At 38.7% G+C, this 17,822-nt stretch overlaps 2 protein-coding genes and 1 pseudogene across 4 annotated transcripts; all 3 read right to left on the bottom strand.

The window, feature by feature from the left end:
- Positions 1–2,462: 2,462 nt before the first annotated feature.
- LOC125211439 (putative disease resistance protein At1g50180) lies at positions 2,463–7,467 on the bottom strand. 2 transcript variants are annotated; one of them, XM_048111233.1, is made up of 3 exons: positions 6,533–7,467; positions 2,762–4,477; positions 2,463–2,686 (listed from the first exon to the last, which is right to left on the bottom strand). In XM_048111233.1, exons 1-2 carry the CDS (start codon positions 7,440–7,442, stop codon positions 2,769–2,771), a joined length of 2,619 nt encoding a protein of 872 aa, XP_047967190.1. In that variant the 5' UTR covers positions 7,443–7,467; the 3' UTR covers positions 2,463–2,686; positions 2,762–2,768. The 2 variants fall into 2 exon arrangements, with proteins under 2 accessions (XP_047967190.1, XP_047967191.1); XM_048111234.1 differs by lacking the exon at positions 2,463–2,686 and having other exon boundaries at positions 2,793–2,952; positions 3,204–4,477.
- A 1,412-nt stretch (positions 7,468–8,879) lies between these two features.
- Positions 8,880–13,296, bottom strand: LOC125214947 (U11/U12 small nuclear ribonucleoprotein 48 kDa protein). Of its 2 annotated transcripts, XM_048116201.1 has the most exons (6): positions 12,033–13,296; positions 11,593–11,707; positions 11,101–11,208; positions 10,134–10,995; positions 9,829–10,038; positions 8,880–9,361 (listed from the first exon to the last, which is right to left on the bottom strand). In XM_048116201.1, exons 1-4 carry the CDS (start codon positions 13,268–13,270, stop codon positions 10,258–10,260), a joined length of 2,199 nt encoding a protein of 732 aa, XP_047972158.1. In that variant the 5' UTR covers positions 13,271–13,296; the 3' UTR covers positions 8,880–9,361; positions 9,829–10,038; positions 10,134–10,257. The 2 variants fall into 2 exon arrangements, with proteins under 2 accessions (XP_047972158.1, XP_047972159.1); XM_048116202.1 differs by lacking the exon at positions 9,829–10,038.
- A 717-nt stretch (positions 13,297–14,013) lies between these two features.
- LOC125214560 lies at positions 14,014–17,252 on the bottom strand (annotated as a pseudogene).
- Positions 17,253–17,822: the final 570 nt, after the last annotated feature.

Here is a 17,822-nt window from a genome sequence, read left to right as displayed (position 1 = left end):
CCGGGCGAGACTCTTCTCCTAGCGTAAATTTCCGAGGCGGGCCGCCACATAGCCTCTGACCGCGCCGGTCGCCGGCGGTCGCTGGACGCCGTCTGAGTTCTCCAGATTTCCAGACTATGCGTTTTTACTCCCCTTTAGGCTCAAATATGCACATTTCTCACAAAACACGTCAAAATACCAAAATGTATAGAATATGCAAATAATGGACATGTAGAGTGATTTTGATAACAAAAACGGACCAAATAATGGCCTGTGTAAAAACCGGGCGTATCAGTTGCCTCAGCCCCGCCACATATAAATCCAATCGATGGGAACCGCTGGTGTAGTCGTGACCATGGATTCTGCGTTGGTTCGAACCGAAGAACCTTCAATCGTCATGAGAACCGAATGAAAGCACCAAAATGTTACGAAGGAATTCGCAACTGAAACAGGGGCGAGAGATTCGCCGGATAAAGGTCCGTTCGCAGAGATGAATCTCCGTCGAGCAACCGGATTTCCCACGCCAATAAGGTTTTGGCCGTGGAGAAGGTAACTTTGAGAAAAAGTAATGCAAGGGAATTAGGAAATTTCTGATATATTGATTGATTTCATCAACTCACAGAATCCCTATTTATATATCTAAGGACCCTAGGTTTGGTTCGACTCGATCATACCGGGAAAGAACCAACAAGAAAACCCGGCACGGAGCTTATAATTACGCTCGACTCAAATGGAATTAAATAAGTCCAAAACATAAAGCCCATAAAAATAATCCAAATGCTAAACTAACAGGACACCAATTAAAATAATAAAAGTACTAAACTAACGAGACACAAAGTCTCCAAACATCACCGGCTTCTTCTGTTGCCGCTTCGGTCTTCCATCTTCCCTCGGTTCCACTTGGGCCTGACCCTTTTTTCCCTTCTTCCTTCGCATTCCCGCAACATTCTCTTCTGACCTCGCCAAGACGTTGTCACTGTTATCCTGCCTCACGGACGTGTCTGTCTCTGTTATCGGGGCACTACTCGTATCAGATGTGGGTCCTACTTTTAAAGTATTAGTTTTATAATAAAATGTGAGTAGGAATGAGTTAGTGGAATATGGGGTCCACTACCAAAAATGGTAAAAGTGAAGTGGGACAAATTATATGGGACGACCCGAAATGGAATATTGGGTCGAATTATCTGGGACGGAGGGAGTATGTGCTAATATTCACTTTATAAAAATTTATTATAGCTAACGTTTTGAGGCCCAATATGAATATTGTGGGCTCAGCTATCATTTCATATCAATGAATAATTTTGAACCAAAACTGAAGTGCTAATAAAGTAACTTCATCATACTTATCCTCTTTCATAGAGTTATTTTGTTGCGAGTTCTGAGCTGTATTCGATTTTCAGTTGTCCTATTATAGTTGATTTTTTTTAGATCTATGGTAAAAATCAATGCAATTTTTTATATCTTAGATTCTCTCCTACTTATGCCAATCTTTAATTTCTCTTTTTATATTATTTTAGCTTTAAACTCTATATACTATTCCACTTCTCAACATTCATGGCTGGCTGCGCCGTATACACAATATGTGCCGAAGTCATGCAAGCTTTCCATTTTTAGTGCAACACCTGAGAACGCTACACATTCCACGTAAAGAAACTCAAGTATAAAGTTCTCAAGTGTTGCACTGAAAATGGAAGGCTCAGCACGATCGTGTATTGGTCAGAGCCAGGAAAGTAAAGAGCTAGAAAAGTATTGAGAATTTGAAGGGTATCAGGCTATTGGATAATTTTCTAGAAGTGAGTTCAGGCCTAATGTGCAATTATCATCGTCGTGAACTGCGCATAAATGTAGATTATGTCGATGATGATCCGGTGAGAAGGGGAAGAGCGTCCCTGCAAAAGATGACCAATCTTGTGAAACTTAGAACTAGATACATTGTCAAAATTAATTCTCAATCATGAGTCTTACATCACTTAAAATTGAATCGTTTTTTCTAAGTTTCACATAGATTATGTCGATGATGATCCGGTGAGAAGGGGAAGAGCGTCCCTACAAAAGCTATAGTATATATATAGTTGCAGAGATAAATTTATATGCGAAGTGCATGTAATGATCATGTTAGTAACTGCTTTTATAAAGGTCTAGTGATTGTGGACAAAGGAGTCCGTGGAACATATAGGTCGAGAGTGAATAGAAAAATCACAGAGTTGTTTCAGTAATTTAAACATTGATGACATACAAAGGTTTCAAAAGAAAACAAAAAAGTTCTTACCTCCACAGCATTACGATTCAGTTCTTGCCACAGTATGACATTGGCCGCCTTTTGTGGTCCCTTTTTTCAGCTAATAAATCCTCTTTTATCTTTACTTTGCTAGTATATAGAAATAAATAATGTTATCAGTAAAAAGAATCAACAAAAAAAAATGCTAATGATTAGCATTTTTTTTTTCTGTTGATTCTTTTTAATAGAAATCCTAACAAACCAGTTACAGAAAAATAGCAATCAACATGATGGCCTAATGGATTACACACAAAGATCCATCTCAATCCCTAAAATAGAAAGCATTAGATATGAATTCACCACTATAAAAATAGGAGTATATAATAAAACATAAGACGACATGAACCCATAGTCTTGGCCTTGAGTCGCGTGGTGTCTTCTTCTTGTCGAACTCATCGCTCCAGCTCCACTTTGTTTCTCTATCAAAACCTGAAATGAGGCCAAGTTTATAGACATACGTATACGAAGGAGTAATAAACCTAATTAATTAAGTAGTGTCAACACCTTAAGGTTATGCTACTGATATGATAGCGTGTTTGGGCAGATTCCCAGTATTCAGACTTGGGCAACCAAGGATATGAAGTTGTTCGAGGCATGGCATTCCACCTTCTTCTATGTCAATATCTGTCAAACCATATATTCTTTTGACGGAGAAGGCCTTGAGGCAGGGGAACCCGTCATGCAATATCTTCATCCTAGTAACACAAGAATTCTTTAAGGTGAGATACTGTAGCTTTGGTAGCTTACCCAACTCTTTCATCGAAAGATATGATACGTTGGCCAATGTTAGATGAGAGAGATTGGGAGGGAACCCAGTCGCAGCTGGACATGTGAAAGGGAGAAAATCCGCTTTAAGTTTAAGTGATGTGAGATTCTCGAGATCAGGAACTAATTCTAGCAATGCATATGGCCCATAGAGCAGATCATTTAAGTGAAGGTGTAGTACCACAAGATTCGTCATCTTTTGTAGGGACGCTCTTCCCCTGGTTACCAGATCACCATCATCATCATCTACATCTATCTTCAACTTACGAAGTTGAGAATTAGGCATTAGTCCCGAGCTCATCTCCACCAAATCCTTTAGCCTGATACCCTTCAAACTCTCTATACTTTTCCACTTCGAGACTGTCATGGCCCTGCCCAATATTTTACTTGTGCCGAAGTCACGCAAGCTTTCCATTCTCAGATCAACATCTGGAAACTCCACAAATTCCACGTAAAGAAACTCGAGTTTTTTAAAGTCACTAAGCCAACTTGGGAGTTTCAAATGAATCCCATGCCGATGTGTATTTATTCTCAAGTACTTCAATCCGACCAAGCACCAAAAAGAGTTGGGAAATTTCTTAAACCAAAAACCATCAAGATAGAGTATCTTAAGGAGTTGAAAGTTCTTCCAGTAACGAGATGAAATCTCTATGCTAAAATACCTTAAATTAAAGTGGAAAACGGAGCGAAGATACTTATTCTGATTCGAAGAGAAACTTACAAAAGATTTGCTGCAGATAACATGATGACGAGGTTTATACAAGGATTCAGATGAACACCCTCTATCATCCTCCTCTCCCTTTACAATCTTCACACCCATTTCCTCCTTTGCTTTGCTTATGCATACATCACGAATAAGATCATGCAGACGAAAACTTTTGACTTGACCATCAATGGTTAGATCATGAATTTGAAGCATACTTCGATTAATCAACTCATTTAAATAATCTCTTCCAATATCCTCAATAATTCTGTCTCCTTTCTCTTGCATCAAGCCATGTGCATTCCATATGCTTGCTAGCCATTTCACAGGAATAATAGAGTCTTCCTTGAAAACGGCTAGACATAAGAAGCATGATTTCAATTGGAGGGACAAATTCTGGTAACTCAACTCCAAAATATTCAAAATATTTGGTACGTTGTTTTCGGGGATATTGGAATAAGAGTCTATATGACTGAGAACTTGTTGCCATCCACTCTTGTCTTGTGTATCCACAAGTAAGCCTCCAACCACACTAATTGCTAATGGCAAACCACCACATTTTTTTAAGATTTGTCTGCCTATACTCTCTAATTCTTCTGGACATGTGCCATTGGTGTTCTTAATGAATGCCTTCTTCAAGAATAATTCCCAACTTTTCTCGGGGTCTAGAAGACTCTTCTGAAGCACATATTGATCAAGCTTTGCAATAATAATCTTGTTGCGGGTTGTAAGAATTAATCTACTTGTTTTATCTGAAAGGACAGGAACTAGGATTAAAAAAAAGTCCAACCCCTAAGATTCACCTTGAATGGTTTAAGGAAGGGTATTGACAATTGGAACTAAATATACGTACAAATAGTGGCGGAGCCAGAAATTTAATGGTGGGGGCCCAAACTACCACTAAAAGTTTATTGAGTGTGTTCAATACAAACGACACGAAAATAACTCGAATGTGAGCAATATAAAAAGCCATGCGTGAAAAATGAAGGACGAGAAAAGTAATTAGTGATTAAAAGTTTTAGAGTATAGCACCAATTTTACTAATAATAACATATATTTATTACATCAAAGTGTTATTTTCTATTCCAAATATTTTATAATAAAGGGCATCACATTAAATTTGATTTTACTAATCATATAATATTTTAAAATATTTATGCAATAGAAGAACTATTTTTTATTCTTAAACTATAAAAATCATTCTTTTGATAAAATGATTTATACAAAATTACTTGTAAAAAACATTAATGGAAGTTTCTGACGTGAGAAAATCCATGAAATATAAATGAATGTGACAAAATCAACAGGAAGGTACTAATTAGAAAAGAAAAGTTAAAGCATATGAACGGCAAGCATAGCAAATCCATGAAATATAAATGAATGCGAAAAAATCAACAAAAAGGTACTAATTAGAAAAGAAAAAATAAAGCAAATGAACTGCAAGCATAGCTTTAAAAACAATTTTACTAATATTATAAGTCTAATAAAATATGAATTTAATAACAAAAATGAATCCATAATAGAAAGAACAAATTCCTAAAACAATAATACTAGTATTACAAATCTAATAGAATATGAATTTATAAAAACAAAAATGAACCCATAATAGAAAGAACAAATTCCTAAATAATAAAAATGGCGCAGGAGGGAATCAACCACACAACCTCCCGGTCATGAGGCTGAAATTCGGACCAACTACTCTAGCTTATATCATGTTTAAAACTGCATACATATAATATATATAGGTATTACGCTAATGGGTAAGGGCCCAAGGGCCCTCCTGGCCCCACCATAGTTCCACCTCTGCGTACAAATATAACTATCCTACATTGGTGTTCATAGAGAACTGAAATCACTAAGACTTATAGGTGTCTCATGAATCTCTTCTTTTATCACCAATTAATTTTAGAATAAAACTCATGGATTTCTATATGTGGAGTGGTTCGAATAACTTGGGGACGTGGAGTAAAATTTATTTGATCTTTATTTCTCTGTCTATTACATATAAGTATATGATAATCTAAGTTTAAATGCAAATATGACCTTTTTTTAGTTTTAAGTCTTTGTCTCTTTTCAAGTAAAGGAAAAGTATTTATATACTCATACTTTTTACCGCGCTAGAATTATACTCCCTCATTTGCATTAAATGTCTTATATTTTTCATTTTTCGTTTATTCGCCAATAACTTATTCCACTCATATTTTATTATAAAATCAATATATAAAAGTAACTCCATATTTCACTAATTTTTTCTACTCACTTTAATTTATTAAGTTAAACAATTACTTAAAATTCGTGGCGGTCATATATAAGACATTTAATCATACGGAGGGAGTATCTTATGATAATTTCAACTTAGATTGAAGTTCACGCTAAAAATATGCAGCTTCAAGAATATTTGTGTAAATGTTGCAAAGTTACACCTTGAACAAGAAAACTTAATAAAATGTTAGCCATTAATTAATTTTTCAAAGTATATAATTATTAAACATAGACTTTAAAATTTAACAAACTCTACCTATAAAATCTTACAAAAATGGGATCTTGTTTCTTAACAATAAAAATTTTAGAATCTTTCTATTTTATGACATAGACATGATCCCGCAATCTAGTAACTCTATTTCACTACTTTTTCACTTCCTATCTTTTATTTTACTCTTTTTTTCATCTTTTTTAACTAATTATGCATTAAATTTGTGTTATTTCAAATGTTTCTAATTTTTTTTAATACGGAGAAGTATATATTTAAGAATCTTGTTGACAAATCTTGAACTTCAAAACTAAACTTAAAAACAGAGAAAAGGTACCTTGAGGGAAAGCACTTTCGAAATATTCCCAGTGATCCTGCTCCCACACATCATCCAGAACTATGACATATGTTTTTCCCTTCAATTCTGTATGAAGCATTTTTCGAAGCTCTTGTAGCTGAAATAGCTTGTCCTTCGTCGACTGCTCCAATTTCTGGATTTCTTCAAGCAGTTGACTTTTCTTCTCCTCCGAGGACACCTGGTAGATTAGCTGCTTGATCTTCTCTTGCGGCGTGAATTCACTCGACACCACAACCCATCCACGCCGATCGAATGGACCATCAACGACGTCGGGGTGGTTGTATATCTCCCGCGCAAGTGTGGATTTCCCGATCCCGCCCATGCCTTGTATTTCCACAACCAAAAGCCCTCTCTTCTCCTCATCCAAAACCGCCTCTCGCAGCACCTTCTCCACAGCATCTTGCATGCCCACCAGGTGCTCGTCTTTCTGCCAAGGACACAACTGCCGACGCAATTCGACTTGCGACATCTCCTTCTCCGCCTCTTCTGCAATCTGTATCCCGTACCTCTCGCGGCTTTTGTCAATCGCCTCAAGCCTATCTCGGATGGACTTGATCTTGCCTCCGATTCTGTCGACGTGGTAAAAACGCTTTGGAAAGCCGGTGAAGCTTTTGAGAAAACCAGTGTTGGTGGTGTTCTCAATATTGACGGCGAACAATTCGATGGTATCTTCAGCATCAAAAGCAATTTCTCTGAGCTCCCTTACCCAGTTGCGCACTCTTTCGTCTTTAGCTTGCTTTCTGTCTGCGTCTTTTAGAAAAGATTGCATCGATTTCAACTCATCTTTGAGCAGCCGCACCTTTCCCTTGACTCCTCGCAGGGATTTCACCTCATCGATCAGCAGGTTGCCCAGCAGCTCCACCGCCGATGAGACTGCCGATTCTGCCATATCGATCGAATATATGAGATTATGCCTATCGCTTGGATTTAGTTTCTCCGAAAGTGTGCAGCAGCAAGCACATTAATTGTCAAAAGTCAATGCAGTGGTAACAACTTGATTTTGTTTATACCTATACACCCGTTACATGTTTGATTTTTTATAAATTATTTAGTAATAATTTAATACTAGTGTAATGTATCCTATAAAACTTCATATTTTTCAATAATAACCATTTAAATTAAATGTTTGTCAAACTATGGCTAGTGCCATAAGATTCAGAAGAAAAATATTACAGTAAATCACAGTTTCATTTACGAAACGACGTGAATTAATGATGCTTAAAACAACATATCATTAATATAAGTATTTTTTATTTATTTTTATTAAATACTTATTTTTTTTGTTTTAATGAAATAATGTTCTTTTGAGTATATAAAAAATATCGAATTAAATAAAGATGGGTCAATTGAGAAAAACTGATTTGATATTTCATTTTGACCAAATTTTGTGATTTAATTGGCTGTTATCTTCAATTTTTTTGGTATATTTTATCATTTATATCTATTACTCCCTTCGTTCTTTATTAATTGAGATATTTTTTTCGATACAGAGTTTAAGAAAAGTGTGTTAAATAGATGGTGAATAAAGTAAGAGAGATGAAAAGAGAATAAAATAAAAAATAGAATTACTTTTTATCAAAATAGCAATAAGTTAAATTATATTAGAACTTTTTAAAATAAATGTATAGCAGTTGGGCCGTCGAGCTGACTCCGTCACGGATGACTAAAAATTGTACAGTACTAATCTAATAGGTAGCTTGCTGGACCATATTTGTAGTTTAATACTCAGATATTATTCCAAGGTAATTAGAAACATCTGATTACAATGTTCATTATTATTTATTCTAGTGATGGATGGTTGACATTGACCTGTTCGATCCTTGCAACAGCTATGCTGACATTCACCTGTTCTATATTTAGTCTATTAAAAAAACAATTAATTCACTAATGAAATAATAATGAACATGGTAATAAGATGTTTCTATTGCCTGTTCTATTGGGAAATCCATGCCGGTCATGCCAGTTTAAAGTGGCTGTGGCTGGCGGCGGAGGTGACTGAGAAATGAAACTAGTGTGAAATCGCTGTGTGTTCAAAATTTCGATTTGGTAATGATCATATTTTATCTTATTGGGCCTAAATTTCAATGTGAACATGCTTGAATGGGCCTATGAGTTTCATGCTATATTTATTGGAAAATTATAATCAACCTGAATTTAGATTACAAAATCCTAATTTGCATCATGGACGTATATGTCAAACCAGAAAATGAAACCATAATTAGAAAGAGTTAATACTTGATAAAATCAACCATAAGAGAGCCAATATTCCAAATCAAAACATACCATGACAATATGATTCTGTGTCATACACAAATAATGATAATAGTGATTAAATATAAACTTTTATGTAATTATATGAGTACATTAAATATATGGGCTGATGATCATCTTCAGAAAGTAATTGTGGCTAACATTTTGCAGCCCAGTATGAATATTGGGCTGGATATTTTATTAATCATGTTGGGCCTGAAATTAATAATCTCTATCCCTCTCACCAACCACCTGACCCATATATCACTCAACTACTAACACCGCAAACTGGTAAGAGAAATTTGAGCTATCCACAGTTAGTGTTTATCTTAATAACAAAAATTTCTGCAATTCTCAGTAGGATATGAATAAAACAAGTTTGTCTCAATAGTAGAACTAATCATGGGATGTAGAATAGTATTTTATTATTTCTAATCCATCTTAGTAAACAACAGTTTACAACCTATTTAGCCTAGCCTTGAATAGTAGGAGTAAACATCACCTGAGGTGAAAATCTTCATAAAAATCGACTCCGTTCAACTTTATCGAACTTCCATGCTGGCAAGAAGAGTGTAAATCATGAGCAGAGATATAGAAGTAGCAGCAGAAGAAGAAAACACAACATTCCATAGACGAAATCTAAATATCACAATCTCAACAGAAGAATTACAAGGCTTAAAAGAAGAATAGGGAGTAGATAGGTATGTGAACAAGTAAATTCAGCAGTTTCTAGTCTTGGTATACTAAGAAATAGTATAACTTCAGACGATAATATCGAATCCTAAATTGCATGCTATCCCACGCACTGAATTTAAAATTTGGAGCACAAAAATTAGGCACTTCAAGAATTCACAACATGGTGGAACTAAAGCCAACAGGTAGTGTTTATCTGGATGGACTAACTGTCAATTTTGGACAACTAAGACGTGATCGAGCATAGTCCGTGAAATGTATAGGTCAGTGTGAAGAGAAATATTTACAAGTAACAAATAGAAGTAACACAACAAACTGAATTGGCTTATTACCTGGTCAATCTCATAGTTTTTTGGCGCCAAAAACTTGATGCTCAAACGAGTCAGTTAAAATAGCATCAACAGACAAGTTTAATAATGAAAAAGTATACTGTGTAAACAGAGAGGAAAACACAGCTATAAAACCAACAGAATGAGGAATTGTCAAGGATACAGAGGAGGATACAGGTGATGGATAAATTCGAAACACCAGCATGCTGCTTGCTGCCAAATTTGGTGATCAAACAAAAGCAAGAACCAGACTTACTATCAACCCACAATTAGAAGAATTTAGAAAATCTGATGTTAGGGAAACTTACCCAAACTTTGATAACACTTGTCCCATGTTTAGGTAAGATAGTTCGCATGTGGATATCACATATCCTTACAGAGGTGCATGCCAATAACCAGTAAGCAAGTCCGTTGATCAGTGATCTTTTCCTCTTACATATCATGAGAGACTGAAGGATCATATCTGTCATCAAACTCATGCCGAGAGCCACTACTCCGGTTTGATTTGCTTTTCTTTCTATCCGCATGTCCTCTCTCGTCTTCATATCTCTCTCCAGAAGCCCTGTCTCTTTTGCTTCTATCTCGATCTTCATACTCCAAATAGTCTTTGGTTCTCTCTCTCTTACGACTACTTCTGTCATGTTCATGTCTTCTTCTTTTATGAGTTTCCTGCTCATGCTCATCTCTAGTGCTTTTATAATACTTTTTGTCATGTGACTCACTTCGTCTTTGGTGTGATCTTCGCAAATCATCTTCAGCAAAGTCTGACTTTTCTCCACCATTCTTCAGCACTCTTGAGTGACTGTCAATTCGTCTTCCATCACGTGTTGCAGACTCATCTCTGTCATACCAATTACCCTTATTGCTTCTATTGTGAAATTGACACCTATCATCCCAACTTGAATCCTGTCTTCTCTGCTGGTTGTCATCCTTGAAATCTCTTGCATAATGACGAGAGTGTACATCTTCCCTGTTTTCAACTGATTGGCCCCTATCATCTTCAGGAACTTCAGAGTTTCCCATTAATGCAAAATAATCAGCTGCTCTTGCATGTCCATCCATATTTTCAGAACCCAAAGCTTCATTCTCATCCACAGCATTTGACAAGCTACTGATCCCTTCAGATAGCCTGAATTCCTCCATATATTCTTCAATAATACCCCTCGTTACCTTCAAGACATTACAAGGAGAAAAGATAAATTAAATATGACGATTTCCAACCAATTTAAACATAGATGGCATACAAGGTTTCAAAAGAAAAACAAAAGTTCTTACCTCCACAGCATTACGCTTAAGTTTCTTGCCACGATATGACATTCGCCGCCTTTTGTAGTCTCTTTCCTCAGCTAATAATTCCTCTTTTGTCTTTACTCTGTTGGCATCCTACATGATCACAAAAATAAATATTATATCAGGAAAAAGAATCAACACAAAGAAATGCTATTACACTTATATCATTACAACTTATCCTCTAAATAATGAAATGCCAGTTCCTCTGTATGGGGCAGTTTCAACTTTCAAAGGCAAAATTTGCCAGTGTAGTAAATGAACTATAAACTTTTGAACAACCTAAAGTCAAACAGGATATGGACCAACTCATTCATCCTAGCTGAACCATTATTTCAAAGAAGCGATTTAAACGGGACTATTTTAAAGCAAAGCTGTAGATATTCAAAAGACATTAACTATATGCGCTTAAAAGTGACAAGGCATTCCAGAGAAATGATAGCTCGAAGATAGAAATCGGGTCTGTTATGAAGAATTTACCTGATTGTTTGACCTATGCCGCAGAAAACCATCATATTCGATTACGGGTCTATAATCTGGACGTTTCTGTCGTTCCTCATCAGCTATCATGGACACATGAGCATGTTCCACATTACTGCAAGAAAATTACCAACAGAAAGGAGCCTCAACCTCGAGCTTGAGATAAAGACCAAGAAATTACAGAAAAATCAAGGTGAAATCATGAAGCTAATCATCAAGCATATCACTAATTACTTCATGATTCTTTAACTCCAGAGCTAATATTCTAAAGTTCACTTTCTGTAGTTCGACCTATAGCTTTCCACGATGATTTTCTTCTCCAGTTTAACAAAATGAACAAGCACAGTAGAACACAAAATCAATCTATATATACTAAAAAAGATTTAAAGCAAGACAGGATACAAACTTAAAGCAGAAACAACCAAAATACCAAAATATACCGTTGGTACGTAGAGGCTGGCCTATCATTACGCAATGCTTTGATCTTATCTTCAATGAAAGTGCGTTCATATAATGCTGCCACAGCGGCAGCCACTTGAGAAACGAAAATCACACTGCTTCCAACTGTTTCATCAATTGATCCAGCATTTTGTACCTCCTTTCCTACACATCCGCCATCATTTCCCTCCTCGCTAGGTTCATCATCCTTTCCCTCCAAAGGAAACAGCGATGCATCCGATGCAGAGTTCCGCACGCATTCTTTCAACAACTCAACAGCAAAATACTTCCCATTAACTTCACCGTACAATACACTCAACTGCAATGCAAGCCACGCCATCACTCTTACTAAAACCGGGCATTCAAAACTCTGATTCCCACTCAGAGCTCTCTCAATCCCCTTCATCTCTCCATCGCTATACATAAATCCTGCCAGCTCAAGAGCCTCTGTAACAATCACCTTCAGAGAAAGCTTAACCAACACAGCCACATGATCTCTCAAGGCACAATCAATAATCATAACATATCTAGGCGAATTCGCAATGATCCAATCATACAAATGCAACAATTTACAGTCTCTAAACCTAAGTATCGCACGCAAAATTCGTGATGAGTACGCTGAGGGGAAACCACCGCCCCACGATTCAATTTCATTTCGAATTGCCCAAATCTCAGACGGCAGAAACCTAATAAAATCAAGCGAGGCAGCTACCGCTGGAGATTTGTCATTGAAATCGGCGCACTCGGTGTATAAAACCCTAGGCAAATTGAGGGATGGAGGCGGTGGAGCAGCGGGGGTGACAGGGCCGGGGCAATTGTGGTAAAAAAAACTGTTGGCGGGGGCATTATAGGCGATGTAGCTGTCGAGAGAGACGGTGAGATCGGACGAATCGGCTGGGATGGTGGGTAAGGCGGCGGCGGTGGATGAGGAAGAGGAGCTGAGGGTGAGGGGATAGTGGAAATTGTGAGGTAGAGAGAGAGGGGAAGGGCAATTGAGGTAGTGAGAGAAGAGGATTGAAGGAGGGAGACGGTGGTTAGGGTTGAAAGGGCAGGGGACGAAGGTATTGGCGGCGGTGGAGGCGTCGGCGATTGGAGGTGGGAGAGAATGGAGGGCGGTGGAGGAGAGGTGAAGAAGAGATTTGAGGTCGGAGAGAGCAGTGGTGACGGACGGCGGTGGATTTGGATGATGGGGCGGATGGAAAGTGGCGGAGGTATGCGGCGGCGGAGGTGCTCGGTTCATAGCGGAGGTGAACTTGTCAAACTGTGCGAAATCGCTTCGTGTTTCGAATTTCGATCATGAGAAATCGCGTTTTGCTAATTTGCAAGGATATGACGCTTCTCTTATTGGGCCTGAATTTGACACTTCCTCAAAATATTTCATTTTTTACGGATTTGGATTTTAAAAAATTGTTTAAAAATGTCCTTTTCCATTTTTTTACAGTGTTAATTATATATGTTAAATAAATTATATATTTAATTTTTATTACAGTATGAATTTAATTGTAATATTAATTTTGTTTTTCAATTAAACAAAAAATACTTTCTCCGTCCTAACTGAATTGTCACTCTTGGAGTGGACACGAGTTTTAAGAAATGTAAAGAAAAGTTGGTTGGAAAAGTTAATGGAATGTGGGAATCACTTTTTTATATTGGTTTTATAATAAAATGTGAGTGAAGTGAGTTAGTCGAAAGTGGAACCTACTTACCATTTATGGTAAAAATGAAGTGTGACAATTAAGTTAGGACGGAGGGAGTGTATGAATTAAATATATAAAATAAAATAAAAATGAACAAAAATTAAAGAGTGAGAGTTGAAAATAGTTAATCAAACAGGTTATGCATTGTGGTCTTATGAATTTTGTTTCTTTGGTAAAGAATAAGGTCCCATGAATAGGAGTTTGGGTTGAGAGTTGAGGCCATAATAGTCCATTTAAACTAAATAAACTACCCTTTCAATCAGTTGATATTTGATGATTATGTATATCATTCCAAATTCCAAGTACTCTCTTCCAGTCCAAAATAGCTTAGTATTCATGTTTTAATACCATAAATTGGTAAACCTTCCACTACTAAACATACACATTTTAGATATATCAAACCTTGCAAAGATCCAAGAGCTAAATCTAAGCACTTGTACTCAGGCTGTTGCTACAGCACATTTGATGTGCTGGGGAAGATTCTCAATCTCCAGATTGGGACATTTACTGATCCGGAGTTGTCTAAGGCGCGGCATTCCACCTTCTTCCACGTCGATACCTCTCAGTCGATTCAAGTTTTCGAGCGAGAGCGCTTCCAGGCAGGGGAACCCCTCGCGCAACACTCTCATCCTCCACTCCTCGTTAGAAATACGCCGTCTATATAACTTTAAGTACTGCAGCTTCGGAAGCTTCCCCAACTCCGGCATCGGATCTTCAACCAGCCTCACGTACTCCAACGTGAGGCGAGAAAGATTCGGAGGGAACTCACTCGCGGAAGAGCATTCGAGCATCCCACCATCCAGTTTAAGCTTAGTCAGACCGGTGAGGCGGGGGATGATTTTCGGACTCATCAACGATGTCGGATTGAATTCTAGGTGTAGTTCCACAAGATTCTCCATCTGTTCTAATGATCTCCTTAGCTCATTTTGTTTTTCTGTTTCAATCATATGTATGCCTAGTTTCCGAACATGACAACGGCCCGTTAGTCCCGAGCTGCATCCGAGCCAATCCTCGAGCCGGATCAGTTTCAGACTCTCAATACTCTTCCAGTTCTCTACCTTCATGGCTCTTCCATACACGCTGTGCACGTGGAAGTGGCGCAGTTTTTCCATTCTCAGTGCATCCTTCGGGAACTTCACGTACTGATCCTCCACACAGAGGATCTCGAGGTTTTTAAGGTTCTCCAGCCAAGTTGGGAGCTCCAAGACGTCACGGAAGATATTGTGAGACTTGTGAATCCTCAAACACTTCAATCCAGTCAGCAACTGAACCGAGCGAGGCAGCTTTTGAAACGCGAAACCATCGAGGTCCAGCATTTTAAGGAGTTTGAAGCTCTTCCAGTAATGAGATGGAGTAGTCATGTAAGCATTGCCATCACTATTGACATTGAGTACGAAAAGAGAGCGAAGATACTTATTATGACTCGGCGAGGAAGTGTTGAGATTCTTCCCATAGACAACACGGTGACGAGGCTTATACGAGCAGGAGATCACGTCCTGCCCCTTCACAATCTCCAAACCTATTTCCTCCTTAGCTTTTCTAAACAAACCTCGCGAATCAGATCGTGGAGGCGACAGTTTCGTACTCGATCTCCGATTACTACATCCTCGACCTGAACCATGTTTCGATTTATCAGCTCGTTTAAGTAGCCTCTTGCTATCTCATCAACTGTTCTGCTTCCTTCTTGCTGGATCAAGCCTTGCCCGACCCATACATTCAACAGCCTTTTCGCCCGAATAGTCGAGTCTTCCTTGAAAAACGCAAGGCACAAGAAGCATGATTTCAACTGTGGAGACAGATTCTGATAACTCAACTCCAAAATTGCTGATACATTACTTTCATATGTTCCTAAATAAGAGTTTAACTGGTTATAAACTTGCTCCCATCCATTCTTGGTTTGTGTTTGCATGAGTAAGCCTCCTACAACACTAATAGCTAAGGGTAGACCATGGCATTTTTCCAAGATTTGTGCCCCTATGCTGTCTAATTCCTTCATACATTCTTTATTTTTGCTTCCAATGAATGCCCTTTTCAGTAATAATTCCCAGCTCTTCTCCAAGTCCAAAGCCTTCATCTTGTGCACATATTGGCAGTACTTCCCAATAACCTTGTTTCGAGTTGTAAGCAGCAATCTGCTACGATTATCTGTCAGTACAAGAACTACTTCAAAAAAACAGAGCAATTTCATTCTCATTTCTAGCAATTAGTAATAATCAATGTAACTATGCATATCTCACATGGCCACATTCTTAAACGGGAAAAAATTGTTGGCAAAACTATGAAGTTTGGTCAAATTTTGGTCGTTTCGCAACTTGAACAATACGACGATGTATTCTATATAAACAAACAACATTGTTTAACTAACCAGCGATACACATATTGTATACCATATCACCAAGTCCATGGTTTATCGAGCTGATTTTTAAAGATGCGGGACGAACCGACCAAATTTCATGATTTTTCCGGCAATTTGCCATTCATTGATTCATCCAACATTATATATTACTGGATGTATAACAACAATATTTAAAAACCACATAATTTCATGATCATTTCTAGCAATCAATAATCTAACTGCATACCTTTTTGATTGGGGAAAGCACTCTTCAAGTATTCCCAATGCTCCTTCTCCCACACATCATCAAGAACAATCAAGTAATCCTTCCCCTGCAGCTGCTCCCGGAGCATTTCCCGCAGCTTCCGCTGAACGTACAGCTCGTCCTCGCTCGATTCCTCCACCTCCCGCACCTTCCGTCTGTCCGACCCAGGCAGCTCCAGAATCAGCTGCTTCATCGTCTCCCGCGGCTTAAATTCACTCGACACCACAACCCAGCCACGGCACTCAAATCCGGCGCCGCCCGCCACGTCGCGGTGGTTGTACACTTCCCTCGCAAGCGTCGATTTCCCAATCCCGCCCATCCCCTCAATAACCCCAACCCAAAACCCTCCCTCCCCCTCATCCCGCACCACCTCCCGCACCACCTCCCTCACATCGCCCTCAATGCCCACCACCTGTTCGTCATTTTGCGCAGGAGACAACCGCCGCCGCGATTCGATCTCCAGACTCCGCGCCGGCTCCGACGCCCCTCCGAGATCGGTAATACCATACCTCTCGCGGATTTTGTCGATTGCGTCGAGCCTGGCGCGGATCGAGTCGATTTCGTCCCCGATTCGGTCGAGGTAGTACATGCGCTTCGGAAAGCTACTGCAGCTGCCTCTGCTCTTGGCGTTCTCGACATTGATGAGGAACAATTCGATGGCGTCTTCGGCGTCCTGAGCGACTTCTCTGATCTTCCTTATCCAATTGCGGATTCCTTCGTCTTCAGCTTGCTTTCTGTTTGCGTCTTTGAGGAAAGATTGCATCCACTCCAGCTCTTCTTTCAGCGACCGCACCTTTCCCTCGACGCTTCGCAGGGATTTCACCTTCTGGATGAGGAGACTGCCGAGAAGCTCCACCGCCGTTGAGATCGCAGTCTCCGCCGCCATGTCGATCGATATTTACACAAAATATAAATTTATTTTTTTGAATTGGTAGATATTTTAGAATTTGTTTGACTGGTGATGGATATATTCGGATATCGTGCATCACTTGTCCACTACTGACTACTAGTATGAGTATGACATTAGTGAAGTAGGCCACACCAAGACTATTCTCCGAGTGATCGTCATGGCAGACGAGGGTAAACACGTGGAGAAGCATCGAGTGTTTGAAACACATAAAACACAAGGACTGGATGAGGTGTGCATCAGCTCTTGCGAATGGCGGCCTTCTTCGCAAACTAGGCATACATTGCGTTGGAAGGATGGAGTCGTTAGAGTTGATGAAGATGAGAGCTTCATTAGAGATGTTGAAGAATCTTGTCATGCGGCCTTCTTCGCGAATTAGGCATACATTGCGTTGGAAGGATGGAGTCGTTAGAGTTGATGAAGATGAGAGCTTCATTAGAGAAGTTGAAGAATCTTGTCATTCTTCACTTAGAGAGGTGTGATGGAGCTGATCAAATGGGATTAGCTCTGCCTCAGTTAGAAAATGTCACCATACTTACTATAAGAGGAAAGATGCGAAAATGTCCGGCTGCGAGCACGTTCCCTCCG

Source organism: Salvia hispanica, chromosome 3, assembly GCF_023119035.1.
Source record: "Salvia hispanica cultivar TCC Black 2014 chromosome 3, UniMelb_Shisp_WGS_1.0, whole genome shotgun sequence".
Classification (NCBI taxonomy): domain Eukaryota; kingdom Viridiplantae; phylum Streptophyta; class Magnoliopsida; order Lamiales; family Lamiaceae; genus Salvia; species Salvia hispanica.
This window is presented reverse-complemented; position numbering and strand designations above follow the sequence as displayed.

Coding starts and splice junctions, on each gene's coding strand:
- LOC125211439 (XM_048111233.1), bottom strand. CDS start 7,442: ATGGCAGAATCGGCAGTCTCATCGGCGGTGGAGCTGCTGGGCAACCTG. Junction 4,478..6,532: donor CGAAAGTGCTTTCCCTCAAG/GTACCTTTTCTC, acceptor CTGTCCTTTCAG/ATAAAACAAGTAGATTAATT.
- LOC125214947 (XM_048116201.1), bottom strand. CDS start 13,270: ATGAACCGAGCACCTCCGCCGCCGCATACCTCCGCCACTTTCCATCCG. Junction 11,708..12,032: donor CCAGCCTCTACGTACCAACG/GTATATTTTGGT, acceptor ATTTTCTTGCAG/TAATGTGGAACATGCTCATG. Junction 11,209..11,592: donor GGCATAGGTCAAACAATCAG/GTAAATTCTTCA, acceptor GTGATCATGTAG/GATGCCAACAGAGTAAAGAC.